The sequence below is a fragment of the Equus caballus genome, chromosome 22 (genome assembly GCF_041296265.1).
Source record: "Equus caballus isolate H_3958 breed thoroughbred chromosome 22, TB-T2T, whole genome shotgun sequence".
NCBI classification, from domain to species: Eukaryota; Metazoa; Chordata; class Mammalia; order Perissodactyla; family Equidae; genus Equus; species Equus caballus.
The window spans coordinates 35,268,675-35,283,142 of NC_091705.1; the positions used below are offsets into that span (position 1 = coordinate 35,268,675).

The 14,468-nt window shown below is 50.3% G+C and overlaps 1 protein-coding gene across 1 annotated transcript; it reads right to left on the reverse strand.

Annotated features, from left to right (window-relative positions):
• Positions 1 to 6,649: 6,649 nt before the first annotated feature.
• On the reverse strand, positions 6,650 to 12,042 carry WFDC5 (WAP four-disulfide core domain 5). Its single transcript, XM_014735276.3, has 4 exons — positions 11,835 to 12,042; positions 8,059 to 8,199; positions 7,830 to 7,970; positions 6,650 to 7,443 (listed from the first exon to the last, which is right to left on the reverse strand). Exons 1-4 carry the CDS (start codon positions 11,917 to 11,919, stop codon positions 7,439 to 7,441), a joined length of 372 nt encoding a protein of 123 aa, XP_014590762.1. The 5' UTR covers positions 11,920 to 12,042; the 3' UTR covers positions 6,650 to 7,438.
• Between the last annotated feature and the right edge of the window lie 2,426 nt (positions 12,043 to 14,468).

Consider the following 14,468-nt stretch of genomic DNA (forward strand, 5'->3'; position numbering starts at 1 on the left):
CTGGGCCCCACAGCCGGGGCATCCCCCTAAGTTAGGGACCAGGGGATGCGGGGTTACTTAGGGGACGGGGATCCCCCAGAGATGGATTTCAGCCGGAGCTGCTCCGACACATGAACAACAGTAACAGGAGCTTCCTGAGTGCAGTCCTTCAATGTGCCAGGCACTCTGCTTTGGGTGACTTATCTAAGTTATTTGTACACAGATTTCACAGGGACAGGGTCTCACGTTCCCCATTTCCCAGACGAGGCTCGGTCACCTGCTCAGGGCACTTAGCTGGGAGTAGTGGACCTGGGATTGGAACTCACATCTTTCAGGACTGTGGCTGGGCCTCTGCATTGGGAGCTGGAGACTGTGGCCTCCTCTCCCTGTGAGCCCGGCCCTTCCCCTGCCGGCTGTCAGGCCTGCAACAGATCATTTTGCCCCTTGAAGTTCAGTGTCGTCTGCTGCCCACAGATTTCTGATTCCTGCCTTCCCAGTGGGCTGTGAGGGTAAGGGAGAACTGAGCCAAAGAGCTTTGTTAAGGTTGTCTAATCTGCAAGCATTTATTGAGCACCTACTGTATGCCTGGTTGGGGAGAGGGTGCTGGAGATTCAGACCTGGTTACAAGAAAGGATTTCTACTTTATAACTATTACTACTAATAATGATATTAACCAACATTTATTGAGCACTTGCCGTGGGCCTCATCTATTCTACGGGCCTCATCTCATTTAAGCTGCAAATACATGTGTGGGGTAGGTGTATTATTATTCTAGTCTCCCAGATAAGAAATGTAAGGCTTTGAGCGGTTCACCTGAGGTCATATGACTCAATTCTGAGTCCTCTAGGCCAGCACTATCCAATATATATAACGCGAGCCACACATATAATTGAAAATGTTCTGATAGCAACATTAAAAAAGGTAAAAAGAACAGGTGAAATTAGTCTTAATACTGTATTTCATTTAAGCCGGTATGTCCAAAATATTATAATTTCAACACGGAATCAGTAAAGAAATTATTAATGAGATATTTTACATTTCCATTTATTTTCTCCTTTTTTCCCCACAGCCCCCAGCATGTAGTTGTATATGTTAGCTGTGGGTCCTTCTAGTTGTGGCATGCGGGATGCCGCCTCAGCATGGCTGGATGAGTGGTGCTAGGTCTGCGCCCAGAATCCAAATCGGCAAAACCCTGGGTAGCCAAAGTGGGGTGCACGAACTTAACCACTCGGCCACAGGGCCAGCCCCTACATTTTCATTTTTGGGCTAAGTCTTAAAATCCAGGGTATTTTTGTTGCTGTGTGACAAGTTACCACAAACTTAGTAGCTTGATACAAATGGATTATCTCACGGTTTCTATAGGTCAGAAATCTGGGCACGGCATGGCTGGCTTCCCAGCTCAGGGTCTCACCAGTTTGAAGTCAACGTGTCAGCCAAGGCTGTGGTTCTCATCTGGGGTTTGGGGTTCTCTTCCAAGCTCACAGATTGTTGGCAGAATTCATTCCCTTGTGGTTGTAGGACTGAGGTCCCCCTTTTCCTGCTGTCTGCTGGGGATCGCTCTCAGCCCCTAGAGGCTGCCTGCGGTTTCTTGCCACGTGGCCCCACAGGCGGTTCACAAGATGGATGTTTGCTTTCTTCCAGCCAAACCAGAATGCTGACTTCCTCTTCTAGGACCAGCCAGAGAAACTGCTCTGCTTTTAAAGAACTCACTTGCTTAGGCCAGGCCCACCCAGGACAACGTCCCTTTTGCCGTATAACACACATTCAGATTCTACATACACTCAAAGAGGAGATTATACAGGGGCAGGGGCACTGGGAATCATCTTAGAATTCTGCCTCCTCCATCCACCTACAGTAAATCTCAATTTGGATTAGTCACATTTCACGTGCTCAGTAGCCACATGTAGCTAGTGGCTACCTTACTGGACAGTGCAGCTCTAGGCGGTGCCCCCTCAATTCTTCCCTCAAAGTAGTAAGTCAGAGCAGGAAGATGCTTAGGCATCATCCTACCCAATTCCCTCGTTTTGTCAACAAAGAAACTGAGACAGATCTGCGGAGAAGTACTTCTCCCGTTTCCTGGCCTGGAGCTCTCTCTGCTGCCTCCACTGCCCCCCATACTCAGGGAGATCCCCCTGGGGTTGGAGAGGCAGTTTCCAAGAAGAGAAAAGATAGACCTATTTCCCAAGGGCAGAAGAGAATGGAACCAGGATCCGTTTCACTCCCAGATCACATGAGAGGTAAACAGAGTGTTGGATGAATTAATGAGTGACAGGAGTGGGAAGAGGGGCATTCTGGGCCTCTGGGGCTAAAGGGGTATCCATACCCTTTACATGCCGTGGATGGGCTGTCCCCAAATTCTCCTTCAGTCCTGGCCAGAAATGGCCATCTGAACCCATGAGGTTTTACCCTAAAGAGTAAGCTTGATGTTGCATAAGGTGCAGACCTTTTTGTAATTAAGTAGGCAGCTTCTAGAATGTCACCCAATGATCTCTGCCTCCTGGTATTCATGCCCTTGTGTAATCCCTTCCCCTTGAGTGTGCGCAGGATTTACTGATTTGCTTGTAATGAACAGAATATGGCAAAGGCGACGGAATGTTGCTTCTGGCATTAGGTTACACAAGATTGTGACTTCCTGCTGCCTTGATGGAGCTAGTTGCTGTGCTGGAAACACAAGGATATGAGGACAACTTCCAGCCAACAACCAGCCAGGACCTGAGGAAGTCAGCCCAAGAGCCCTCAAGGAACTGAAATTCTGCTAACAACCCCGTAAACTTGAAAGTGGCTCTCTCCAGTCGAGGCTCAGATGAAACCCCAGCCCCGGCCAACACCTTAATTTCAGCCTTGTGAGACCCTGAAGCAGACGACCCAGCTAATCCTGGATTCTTGACCCACAGAAACTGTGAGATAATAAATGTGTGTTGTTTTAAGCCACTATGTGTGTGGTAATTTGTTACACAGATAACTGATACCACTGTGTTTGAATCCTGCCTTTACCACTGAATTGCTGTGAGACCATGGGCCAAGTGACATCTCCTCTTGGATTCTTATCTTTCTCATCTGTAAAATGGGAACAATACTGCCTTTCAGAATTGTGGTGAGGAATAGCATATGCTGTTCCCTTTCCGTGAGCAACTCTTCCTGCCTTTTCCTTACCCAGTATGTCAGTTAGGATTTAATTCAGCAGCAAAAACAAAAACTGAACCATAGAGCTGAGTAATCAGAGAGAAGCTGACATTTTTTGGCAGTCCAGAGATGGTGCAGCTGCCCAAGAATGGCACTGAAGACCCAGCCTCCTTGTCACTTCCTCCTCCACTGTCCTTGTGTGGCTCCCATTCTAGTAGCAGAGGAGGCCAGTGATTTGTCCATATCCCCTTGGATCCCTTTACCACATTTGTGCACGCTGGCTCCTGGCATGCTTCCCTCCCAACGGCTAGTATCTGCATCTCTTTGTCAAAGGGCTACTGTAAGGCTACAGAGCCTGCTATGCCAGCACACAAGGAAAGCCTGAAGTGCCCGGGAATTTATGGGCCCCAACCCCCACCCCCAAGTTCTTAACTGATAACTGAAGGGTACAGAGGCTTACATGCTGCAGCGTCCTTGCTCCATGGGGACAACTCAGAAGAGTCACTACACTTGTCTCTAGACCCCTCCTGTGGGACTTTGCTTATGTCACACCCTTACTGGTCTCCCTCCCTTCCTGGTACACTTCTCCACTCCCATACCCATTTCTCCTGGGAGCATTTCCAAATCATCACCATCCTGTGATCTTCATCTCAAGATTTGCTTCTGGGGAAAACCCACCTAAAGCAGTCCTCAAGGTCACCAGACAGCGGTTCTAGCTGCAGCAGCCATGCAGGAGGGCGAAGGGTGAGTGGATGATGGGCAAAAGGCTGAATCTATCCCATTCCTTAGAAAAACAATAGCCTTCTGGGAAGTCCCACCCACTAGACATCCTCTAACTTCTGACTGGCCAGTTCTAGGTCACATGGTCATCCCTAGCTGCAAGGGAGCCTGAGGAGGAGGAAACAATTTTTTAAAAAATTAATTTACTTAAAAAAATTGAAGTATAGTGTTCTTATAGTAAATCTTAAGTTACAGGTAAATTGATTTTTTTACAAATTTATGCATCCATGTGACTGCCTTCCGGGTCAAAATATAGAATGTCACCAGCACCCCAGTCACCTGGGGGCGGGGGGTGGCCAAATGTTTCCAACTCGGGACATTGCTGTCGTTAAGGAAGAAGAGGAAAATGGATGACCAGCAGTGTCGTACTTGGCTAACTCTTACTAAAACCCAAGGTCTCGGCTTGGCTGTCACCTCCTTCAGGAAGTCTTCTCTGGTCTCTAGGCTGAGGTAGGTCCCTCCTGGCCTTGCAGAGTCTTCTGGGTTCCTCCAGCCGGATGCTCATCACGCAGCTCTCTAGCTAGGGGGTTGTCTCTTTCTCTAGTGCACGAGCTCTGTGAAGGAACCGCCTAGAGCTCAGCAGACATGAATGAGTGAGGGAGGAAAGCAAGATTGGAGACGGAGGACCTAGGCGCCCGGATGCAGGTGGCCAGCCTCCCAGGAGACTTTCCAGAAGGGCAGTGGAGATGGAGCTGGGCGGACTGGAATGTGGTAGTTGAGGACAGACTTGTGCGCAGACCTGATAGAACAGGTAGTGCGTTAGCCAGGAAGCTGAGCACGTGACTCTAGAATGGACTGTGTAGATGCTGCCACCTGTAGCCAGAGACCATGGCCTGCCACCTGCCACCTCCTGCTGCTCCAAGAACTAGCTCAGAACTCGGGGCCTCAGAACAGCCATGGTGCCCTTAGCAGCCGAGTGCTAACTGGCCCACCTGGGAGCTTCCTCCTGGGGCTTCTCAATTTCCCTCCTGATGCCTTTCAGGAAAGAAACGCAGGGCAATGAGCTGCATACCATCAGACTCAGGTTCCAGCTGCCTAGAACTGGGGCTGGTCGTGTAACCTCCTTGGGTCTTTGTAATCCCCATTTTTCAGATGTGGAAACTGAGTCTTTAGCGCTGAAGGCAATTTTCAAAAACAGAATGTAATTAGAGTAATCAATAAGGTGTAAGCTTTGGTGTCTCTCCTTGGGGTTCAATCCCAGTTCTACTAACTATAATCTGTACAACCTTGGCCAAGTTAACCTCTTTGTGCCTCAGTTTCTTCATATGTGAAATGGACAAAAATGATAAGGCCTATGTGGTCAACCTGCAAGGATTTAATGAGATTATACTTGTAAAGTAATTAAAGTGACAGCTGGCACAGGGTAAGTGTGCTGTAATTTTAACTGCTGTTGATTTTATCAGTATCTAAGGAGGAACGTGGTTGGTTTAATCCGGGCTATTTCACCCCTTAGCTGGGAATCTTGGGCAAGTCTCGTCTCAAAGCCTCTGTTTCCTCATCGTCAAATGGGAATAACAATGCCCACCTTTCCCAGGGTTAAAGGATAGATGAATGAAAAGAGGTTTTAATGTGTGAGGCAGAGTGGGCATCATCCGAATTAGACAAGCTCTTGCTGCGATAAATCGGTAATGAACAACCCCCAGATCTCGCTAGCTTCCTCTCACAAACATTTCTTTCCCTCTCACAAGTCTGGGGATTAGCTGGGACAGCTCAGCTTAGGGATGCTGCAGGTGTCTTTTATCCTGAGACCAGTGGCTTCTGGGCAAGCTCTTCTCATGGCAGGTGGAGGCTCCAAGAAGGCTGGTGCCTTGCCTTGAAATTGGTGCACTGTCACTTGCACCCATATCCCATTAGCCAAAACACAGCCCAGGGCCAAACCCCAAATCACAGGGCCAGGGATGTATGCTGTTCCCCAGGGAAGCCATGCTCAGGATAGGGAGGAAGTAGAGATTGTGGGCAAACAGTACCATGTACCGTCTTACCTGTGTTAACCACCTGAGATTATAGATGGGGAAACTGAGGCCCAGAAAGAGGGAGGGAGAGATCCGCGCTCACAGGGAGTCGCCCCTCCCCCAGCTCCAGCTTGTTATCCATGGAATTAGCATTTCCTGCTCTTCAGTCAGCCCTTCAGGCACTTGAATCCCGTGGGCAGGACCATGGCAGTGAGGAAGTAGAATTCTGTCTGTCTTCCCACAGGGCAAGCAGAGGCCCAGAGCGGTGACTCACCTGTGACCACACTGCCCGGTCAAGGGAACAAAGAAAGAAGACCCAGGATACCCAGCCTCCCCTCCAGGGTTGACTGCCCAGCCCCAGATTCTTCCATCTGCTGAGGAGACCCAGTCGATAAACCAGGAAGGAGTCTGCCCACCTCCTTCTCCTCCCCAAGCAGGTCCTGGGGAAATAGGACTGTCAGGAATTCAGCTATCTGGGCCCAGGAATGTCCCTTAGATGGCTGGCATTCCTTCATTGACACCCGCCCCACCCCCCTCACTAGGCCCTGACTACAGACCGGGCCCTCAAGAAATTGAGGTGAATGAGGTCTCCTCCAAGGGTACAGACAGCCCCTCCCATCAAAACGACATCCCACCTGTTCAAGCAACATTTCCCCAAATGTGGAGCAATTCGAGCTGATCTTAGGGTGTACCCGGATGCAACATTGTGCAACATAGACTCTTGGAGTGAGAAAATTGTAGTTCTTCTCTTTTCAGACTTTCTGATTACCCCAGGGAGGAAGTCTCAGTTTAGAGATCTGTATCTTTAACATCTCTTAACCCTTGCTCAGCTTCATTTATTACAACAGAGAGAGAGAACAAGCTTCAGGCTCACGGTCTTGGCAGGTGGCAGCATCCAGCTAGAATTCAATAACATTATTTAACATTGTTTAATCTGGCATGATTTACTTTAATGGAACTTAGCTGTTTTCGTTGCATTTGCTTTTACAGTTCCACTCTATTTGTGGCAAGTGATCCCGCGCACACATTTATAGTAGCGATATCAAGGTTTTCCTTTGAAATAAATGTACTCATATATGAAGGTGAGTCCATTTAAAGAAAAACCTTAGGTGAGTAGTAGTACAGGCCGTACGCAAAATCATGGAGCTGTTCGGCAGGTATGGTGGAAACTGTGAAAGGGGTATGTGAATATTCTGATGTTTGGAAAACTCTGCTACAACATACGCTCGGGGTGGCTGGCTGCCTGAGGGAGGGATCAGGACTCCACAAGGAGGGGCCTGCTTGTCTTGGGCATTTTAGGTGGAAGAAATGTGTGTACAACAAGATGTGAAAGTGGGCGTTGGAAAGGATGAGCAGTTCAGTGTGCAGGAGATGGGTCCTTTGCGGTCTGGCTATGGACCCTGATTCCCAGGAGGAGAAACTGTGGGTGGGTGGGGGCGGGGGTGTTGCAGGTGGAATGACTCCAGATCAGTTTATCGGAAGGTTGGAACGGCCGCTGGCAGAGAGAGTGCGGCCTGGGTGGCAGGGTCCCAAGCCCGTCATCATCATCTTTTGCTGCTGGGAACATCAACCTGAGGTTCAGAGCCGTGGATCCTAAACCAGAATCAGCCTGAGGAGGAAGGAGGGAAGGGTTAACCCCCTCCCATAATAGGGCTCTGGGGTCTGGGCTTGATCCCCATCCAGACCCCATCGGCCCAGTCCTGGTGGCCTCTAAGGCAGGACACCCCACCCTCCTTTACAAGGACAAACTGAAGCTGAGAGCCATTTAGGAGTGTGGTCCACGTAACACAGCAAGTTCAGTAAGAGAACCAAGGTTCCCCAGTTCCTCGGTCATCCTAACAGGACCCCTCCCACTCTATCCACTTCCCCAATTCTGGCTACAGGGAGGCCCAGGCTGCTGGGAAGGTATCCTGTTAAGCGTGTTGAGCTGGAAGGATATCATGAGCTGGGGCTCAGAGAGGGAAAGAACCTGCCCCAGGTGCACAGGAACCATACCTTTGACAGGGTTTCGGCAGTCCCGGCCGCAGGCGCCGAGGCAGCACCTGCTGGAGCCCCGGCAGTCTGAGTCCTGGTGGCACAGGTGCTGAATGGGGCTGAGGCAGCGCAGGGGGTCCTTGGGGCAGCTGCCCTGCTTGACTGCAACACAGGGGCTGGGTGAGCCCTGCCTGTGCCCGGCCCGGGGGCTCGGGGCTTGGGCGGCCAGCAAGGTGGAGGGGGACCTTACCTGAGACCAGACGGACACACTGGCGATAGCAAGCCTGGTAGCAGCACTTCTTCCTTGAGGGACACTGGCTGTCGTCCATGCACTGGTCCGGCACCAATTGGAGGCACGGCCCATCATCCGGTGGACAGCCCCCCAATTTCTCTGTAAGAGAACCCCCAAATCTTACAGCTGGAGGCAGGTCAGACCACCAATCTGTTCTCTGTATCTATGCACTTGGTTTCTTTTGTTTTTTCAGATTACACATAAGTGAGATCATGCGGTATTTGTTTTTCTCTGTCTGACTTATTTCACTCAGCATAATGCCCTCAAGGTCCATCCACGTTGTCACAAATGGCTGACAAATTTTTTTGATTCCAAGCCTCAGTTTTCTGTCTGTGAAATGGGAAGTTGGACCCTCTTCCCAGGCCTGGTTTGAAACTCAGATGACATAAAGAACAGGAAAAAATGAAGTCCAAAGTCTCCACTTGGGCCCATCTCTGGCCTCACCCTCTCCGCTCCTTCTGCTTTGCGGCTCCTGACCTGGTCCAAGCTGCTTCTCTTCGCAGGGCCTCGCTTGGCTGTGCCCTCTGCCTGGTGCTCTCTCCTACACCCCATTCGTCAGGCCTCAGGTGAAACACCACGTCCTCAGCAGACCCTAGTCTCTGACCCCTGATTAACTAAGTCAGTCCCCCCCGGCCCCTGCCACCTGCTTTGCTCACCATCAGGCTGAAGCACAGCTCTTGACATAAAACACTAGGGCTCGGTGGTGATTTCAAAGAAAGGGTTTTGAAGGGAGATCGAGCATCACAGGTATGTCAGCTATTGCCAGCCTGGTGCATTGTCACACAGCCACAGTCGGCCACATCTGGGCCGTGTGCTTGTCACCATTGCAGAGGGCATTGTTTCAGGAATCTGCATTAACTTGGTCTTTGAGGCACTCTTCTGAAGGGCTCTAGAATGTTCTGTGCTAGAGCTTACCTAGCCACTCTTCTTCTTAGGATTTTGGGCCATTTCTGGATTTCACACAGAGAGCTTGAGTCAGTATCTTCTTCCCTTTAGAGGGAGAATTCAATGCCTGACAGGAGAGAGACTACCCTGACCCATGCGTGCCTGGCCAGGACTCTGAGTCCTCATCTCCCAGGGCGGTGCTCCCTCTGACCTCCCATGCCTCTGCTCTGGCTGCCACTGAGCCCTGGGGACGGGGACTGGTCCTGGGCCTTGACTTCAGTCAAGTGTCTGAGAAAAGATTGAAGAGGCCCCAGCCGCAGCCGGATCCAGGGCTGTGGCTTTCCTTGGTGTCCACCTGCCCTCTCCAGCCCCTGACTGGGTGCCAGGCGCCCCACTTGCTGGGTCACACTCAAGTCTTCATCTGCCTTTTCTAACGTTCCCTCTAAATTCAGGCTCCTCGCTCATGGACAGATGCATAGAGACGCAGCCATACACACACCAACCGTCGCACAGTGCCCGTAAGTCTGATGGATATGTAGACCCAGAGAATAAAAGAATCACACCCAGACACAAATATGTATATACACACACAGATGCAGATACACATACATGGTCAAATAGGCAAACACACGGTGTATATACACAATTACCCGTGGGCTCAACCACATGAAATTGCTGATAGTCGACTTTTTTGATCTACAAAAGTTGCAATTTCATATGATTTAACCTATGCATATACATAGATACACATATCCAGAGGTTCACAAGACAGTTATATATATGTACAAACACAGTCATATATGTACATATGAATTGGGACATATTCACATCATCAAATATAGAGGCATCCCCTCATATATACAGGCCTGCATACATAAATATAGAGACACAGATAATTGCACATGCACTCAGACGTGCACAGTCATATATATATAAACATGTAGCATACGTGTGGGTGTGAACAGAGGCATACACTCGCATACACAGTCATATACACACAATCATATGCACAGTGCTCCCCAGACACAGATCTATCCATCGGTACCATATAACCATTGAATTCACTTGTAGACACTATTTATCAGGGACTGTGCCAGGCTCTTTAAGTCAGGGACCCTTAGATGTTTGAGTAGGGGGGGTTATTTTAAACAGAGGTGCCTGGGCTTCCACAGACAGCAAAACTGAGACTTTCCTCCCCTCAACCCTGTCACTCCTCCACCGTCTGAAGTTCTACCCAGAGTCAGGCAGTGGCTCATGGGAACCAGGGAAGGATGGAGATGTGGTGAACTGGGGGAGAGACCAGTGTGGACCACTTGGCCGTGAGAGAGGTTCTGAGCAGGCTCCGGTCCCGCAGGTGCCAACTCTCATCTCTGAGCAGCTGGGCTGACTGTCAGGGTGTTCGCTCCAAGTGCCCGCAGCAGCTCTCCCGATTGCCCACTGCATTACTGTACGCCAGGCCCTTATTCCTCAAGACACCGTTTACTCCTGAGAGAGAGGCATGAGACCTCATTTTACAAGGAGTAAGTGGGGGAGGTGAGACTTCCCGATTCTGAAGACCTGCACTCAAATGCCGCTTACAGACTAACTCAGAGTCAGTCTTTGGCCTTGGGCAAGTGGTTTCCCACTGAGCCTTGCGTTCCACATCTGAAAAATGGGGATAAAAATAGTCCCGACCTCACAGCATCGCAGTGAGGAGGCAGGTGGTGATGGCACATGAATCACAGCCGGCGCGGGCTCCGGCCTGGGAACTTGCAGCACCCTTCCCTCCTCAGCCTGGGGTCTCTGAGCAGTCTGCTCCCCAAGCCTGCTCACGCCCAGGGAGAGAGCCCTGCCTCCGAGGAGGGCCTAAGTTACGCTAGAGGGGGCAGAGAGGACGTAGGAGCCTGTCGCCATGATTGTCCCCTCCCCCCAAGCAGAGGCAGGACTGCACAGGTGTATGCCGGTCAGAGAGTTCCAGCCCCAGACAGGGATGGAGGGGGAGGCCTCGCCCGGGTCGGGAGGCGCAGTCCAGCTGCTCGGGCAGCCCCTCCTCCCTCGCTTGTTGACAGGTGAGCCTCAGCCTTTTCCAGGAGGTGGGGGAGAAGAGGGGGGTGTCGAGACTCCTCCCCACAGATCCCAGAGCCCGGAGACCACGCCCCCTACTCAGGTCCACAGTCCCTTCCACACACTGGGCTGCGGGACTGAGAAGGCCCAAGAAGGACAGAAACAAGATGGGCAGAGGCCAGACCAGGCACGGCCTTCTTGGCCACACAAGATGACGGAAAAGGTCATCTCCCCGCCCTGCGGACCCTCAGATCCAGACACCTCCATGGAGACAAACAGGGAAGAGCGGGTGCCGAGAGGTTCGCTCCCCCTCCCCACAGGCACAGAGACACGTGTTCACATGCGTACAGGCATACAGGCTCGACATACATGTGTGATGCAGTCATACCTAAGTATACATGTGCAGACACAGATTCGCACAGACAAGCAGGCACAATGATACACATAAACACGGAGACAGGTGCATGCGTGCACACACAACCTCACATTCAGACATGTAGACAGACACAGACAAACACTGAGAAACTGGCCGGAAGATATTTACAGATAAAGACACGGGCAGACTGACAGGCATGACGATACACAAACAGAATGCAAGCAGCTGGAAGCACCAAGAAGCAGGCACACACACAGACACACACAGAGACACACGCACAGGCATACACACACAGACACACACAGGTACACACACACACACACACACACACACACACACACTGCATTGCCTGCCTTCCTCAAACCCTTGCTGTCCCCAGAGAAGTAGATACCGCCTGGTCTCTGGAGCAGAGGAACGGACCCACACTCACCTCTCTTCCTGCTGCCCAAGGCAGCAGGCAGCTGGCTCCCCAAAGCCAGGAAGGCCACCAGGAGGAGGAGGCTCCAGGCCCTCATGGTTCTGCTGCCAGTATCTAATAAGGTCAGGGCCCAGGGGCCCCTAAATTAACACCTGCAGCTCCAGGAAGGCTAGAGCAGCTGAGTCAGGGGAGGAAGAAGAAGGGGTGGATGGAGTGGCACATGTCTGCTTTGTCCTGGCCCCACCTCCCGCCCAAGAGCCTCAAGGGTGCTTGTGCAAGAACCGATGATGGGTGGGGGCAGGTCCTGGGTGTGGGGGGCTAGGATCCAGTCCTGCCTGTATTGCTGACTTGGGCTGTGATCTTGGGCACGTCTTCTCCCTCTTTGGGCCTCAGTTTTCCTCATCTGCATAAAGGGTGAAGGCTGTTGAGTCAGACCCTCCCTTTCCTGGGTCTCTAAGATGTTGAAGCCCCAGCAGGGGATGGAACTCAGCTTTGAACGGCAAGGAGGGCGTTGCAGAGTCCTGGATGCCCAGGCAGCATTGGGGTTGGGGTCAGAGCTCCCTGCTGGAGAAGGCTGGCCCAGGCTGGCACAGTGAGTGAGGCCAGCCCGGGACCCCGTGGGTGGGAGAGAGAGCCCCCCGCCTTCGGTGAGATCCTCTCCAGTGGATCTGGGAGAACTGCCCTCTGCCAGCTGCCTCAGCTGTCGGGTGTGGATGGAGCACGGGTTTTGGTTTGGCTGAGGTTGCTGGTCACAGCAGATGTAGGTGGCTTCTGGGACCCCCTCCCCTGGCCCTAAGGGATCCTGAGCAAAAAGTCATCTCAGCCAAAAACACCACCTTGGATTTCACATTATTTGCCTCCTGCATTTGGTGAAAGAGAGGCAAGCTGGGGCTCAGGGTCTTAAGGGCCCCAAACAGAAACCCCACTGAACCAAAGTACTTTACCAGGACTGGAGGAGAGCAAGGCCATCCTCCCACCCTCCCATTTGAAAGATGAGGAAACCGGAGGCCAGAGGTAGGAGGGGACTGGCTCAAGGACACACAGTTAATTCCTAACTAATCTGTGACTTCTGTCATTGCATCCTGATAATTCCTATTCAGTTCCTGGACCTTTGAAGCAAGGCGTTACCTTGTCTGACCCTGAGAGAGGAAGAGGATATTGCAGGCCAGGACAACCCTCACAGTCAGGAAGTTCTTCCGTGGGTTTAACTTGAATCCCTCATGCTGTTTTCAAAGCTCTCAGGAAAAGAGGAGCCCTATATTCTATGATCTGATGTTACTTTGGGGATCCTAGCATCCCCTTGGCAGCTTTATTTAGAAGGCGCATTTTTTTGAGGCTTTTTTTTCCTGATTACAAACTACACATATACATTGAAGTACTGCTTTTTCAATTAAGATTATTTTGAGGACATTTTCATGTGTCGTGAAGTGTCCTCCAATAGCATCATTCCTAATGGTTACGTGGTATTTTCTAAGATCGATATGCCAAAACGTATATCATCAGTTCCCTATTAGGAAACATATAGGTTTCCATTTTTTTCACTCTCATAAATAAAGCTGTGACAACAATCTTTGCACACACAGTTTGAGTCACATCTCTAACTATTCTCTTAGGGTAAATTTGTCAAAGTAGAAATGCTAGGTCAGTGAAAAGGTAGAAACCTCCAGTTATAAAATAAAGAAGTCCTGGGGGTGTAATGGACAGCACGATGACTATCGTTAACAATACTGTACTGCATATTTGAAAGTCGCTAGCAGGGTAGAGCTTAAAAGTTCTCATCATAAGAAAAAAGTCTGTAACCACGCATAGTGACAAACGTTAACTAGACATTATGGTGATCACTTTGCAATGTAACTAAATACAAATCATTATGTTGTACACCTGAAACTAATGTCATGTTACATGTCAATTTTACCTCAATAAAAAATAAAGCAAACAACAAAGAGAAATGCTAGGTCAAAGGATGTGATCGTTTTTCTGGCTTTGAATATCCGGTCAAATGGCCTTTCAGAAGGGAAGTAAATGAGGGTAGGGGAGCCTACACCTGCTCTGTGTAGATGTGTCTTGTTTTTGTCTGCCCAGCATCCGTTCTTTTGGTGGAGTCGTTGCCCCCCAACTCCTCTAATTCTGGGTGGCTGCTGATCACCAGGTACTTCCCCATGACAGGTGAGGGCATTTGGCCCAGGTTAGAGCCACTGGACTCTTCCACGACCTCTAGCCTGCCCACCTGTCCATTCAATTCTGATCAGAGAAGGCAGTGCTCTAAAGAGAAGAGTCTAGGGGCCGGCCCCGTGACTGAGTAGTTAAGTTCACGTGCTCTGCTTTGGCGGCCCAGGGTTTCGCCAGTTCGAATCCTGGGTGCGGACATGGCACCGCTCTTCAAGCCATGCTGAGGTGGCATTCCACATGCCACAACTAGAAGGACCCACAACTAAAAATATACAACTATGTACTGGGGAACTTTGGGAGAAAAAGGAAAAATTTTAAAAATTAAAAATAAAGAGAACAGTCTGAAATTCAGCTCCTGTTGCTCACAAACAAAGCTACTTAACAGATACACCCACCAAGTATAGGATATTAAGAAAGAAGTAAATCAAATCTTTGCCAATGGAAAACAGTGTCTCATTTTAATTTTCCTTCTTCTGA

What these genes read in the sequence shown, in the direction of transcription:
- WFDC5 (XM_014735276.3), bottom strand. Translation starts at nt 11,919, where the DNA reads ATGAGGGCCTGGAGCCTCCTCCTCCTGGTGGCCTTCCTGGCTTTGGGG. An exon ending in CTTGGGCAGCAGGAAGAGAG is followed by an intron (nt 8,200 to 11,834) that starts GTGAGTGTGGGT and finishes GTTCTCTTACAG; the next exon opens with AGAAATTGGGGGGCTGTCCA. An exon ending in GTGTGTCCGTCTGGTCTCAG is followed by an intron (nt 7,971 to 8,058) that starts GTAAGGTCCCCC and finishes CCTGTGTTGCAG; the next exon opens with TCAAGCAGGGCAGCTGCCCC.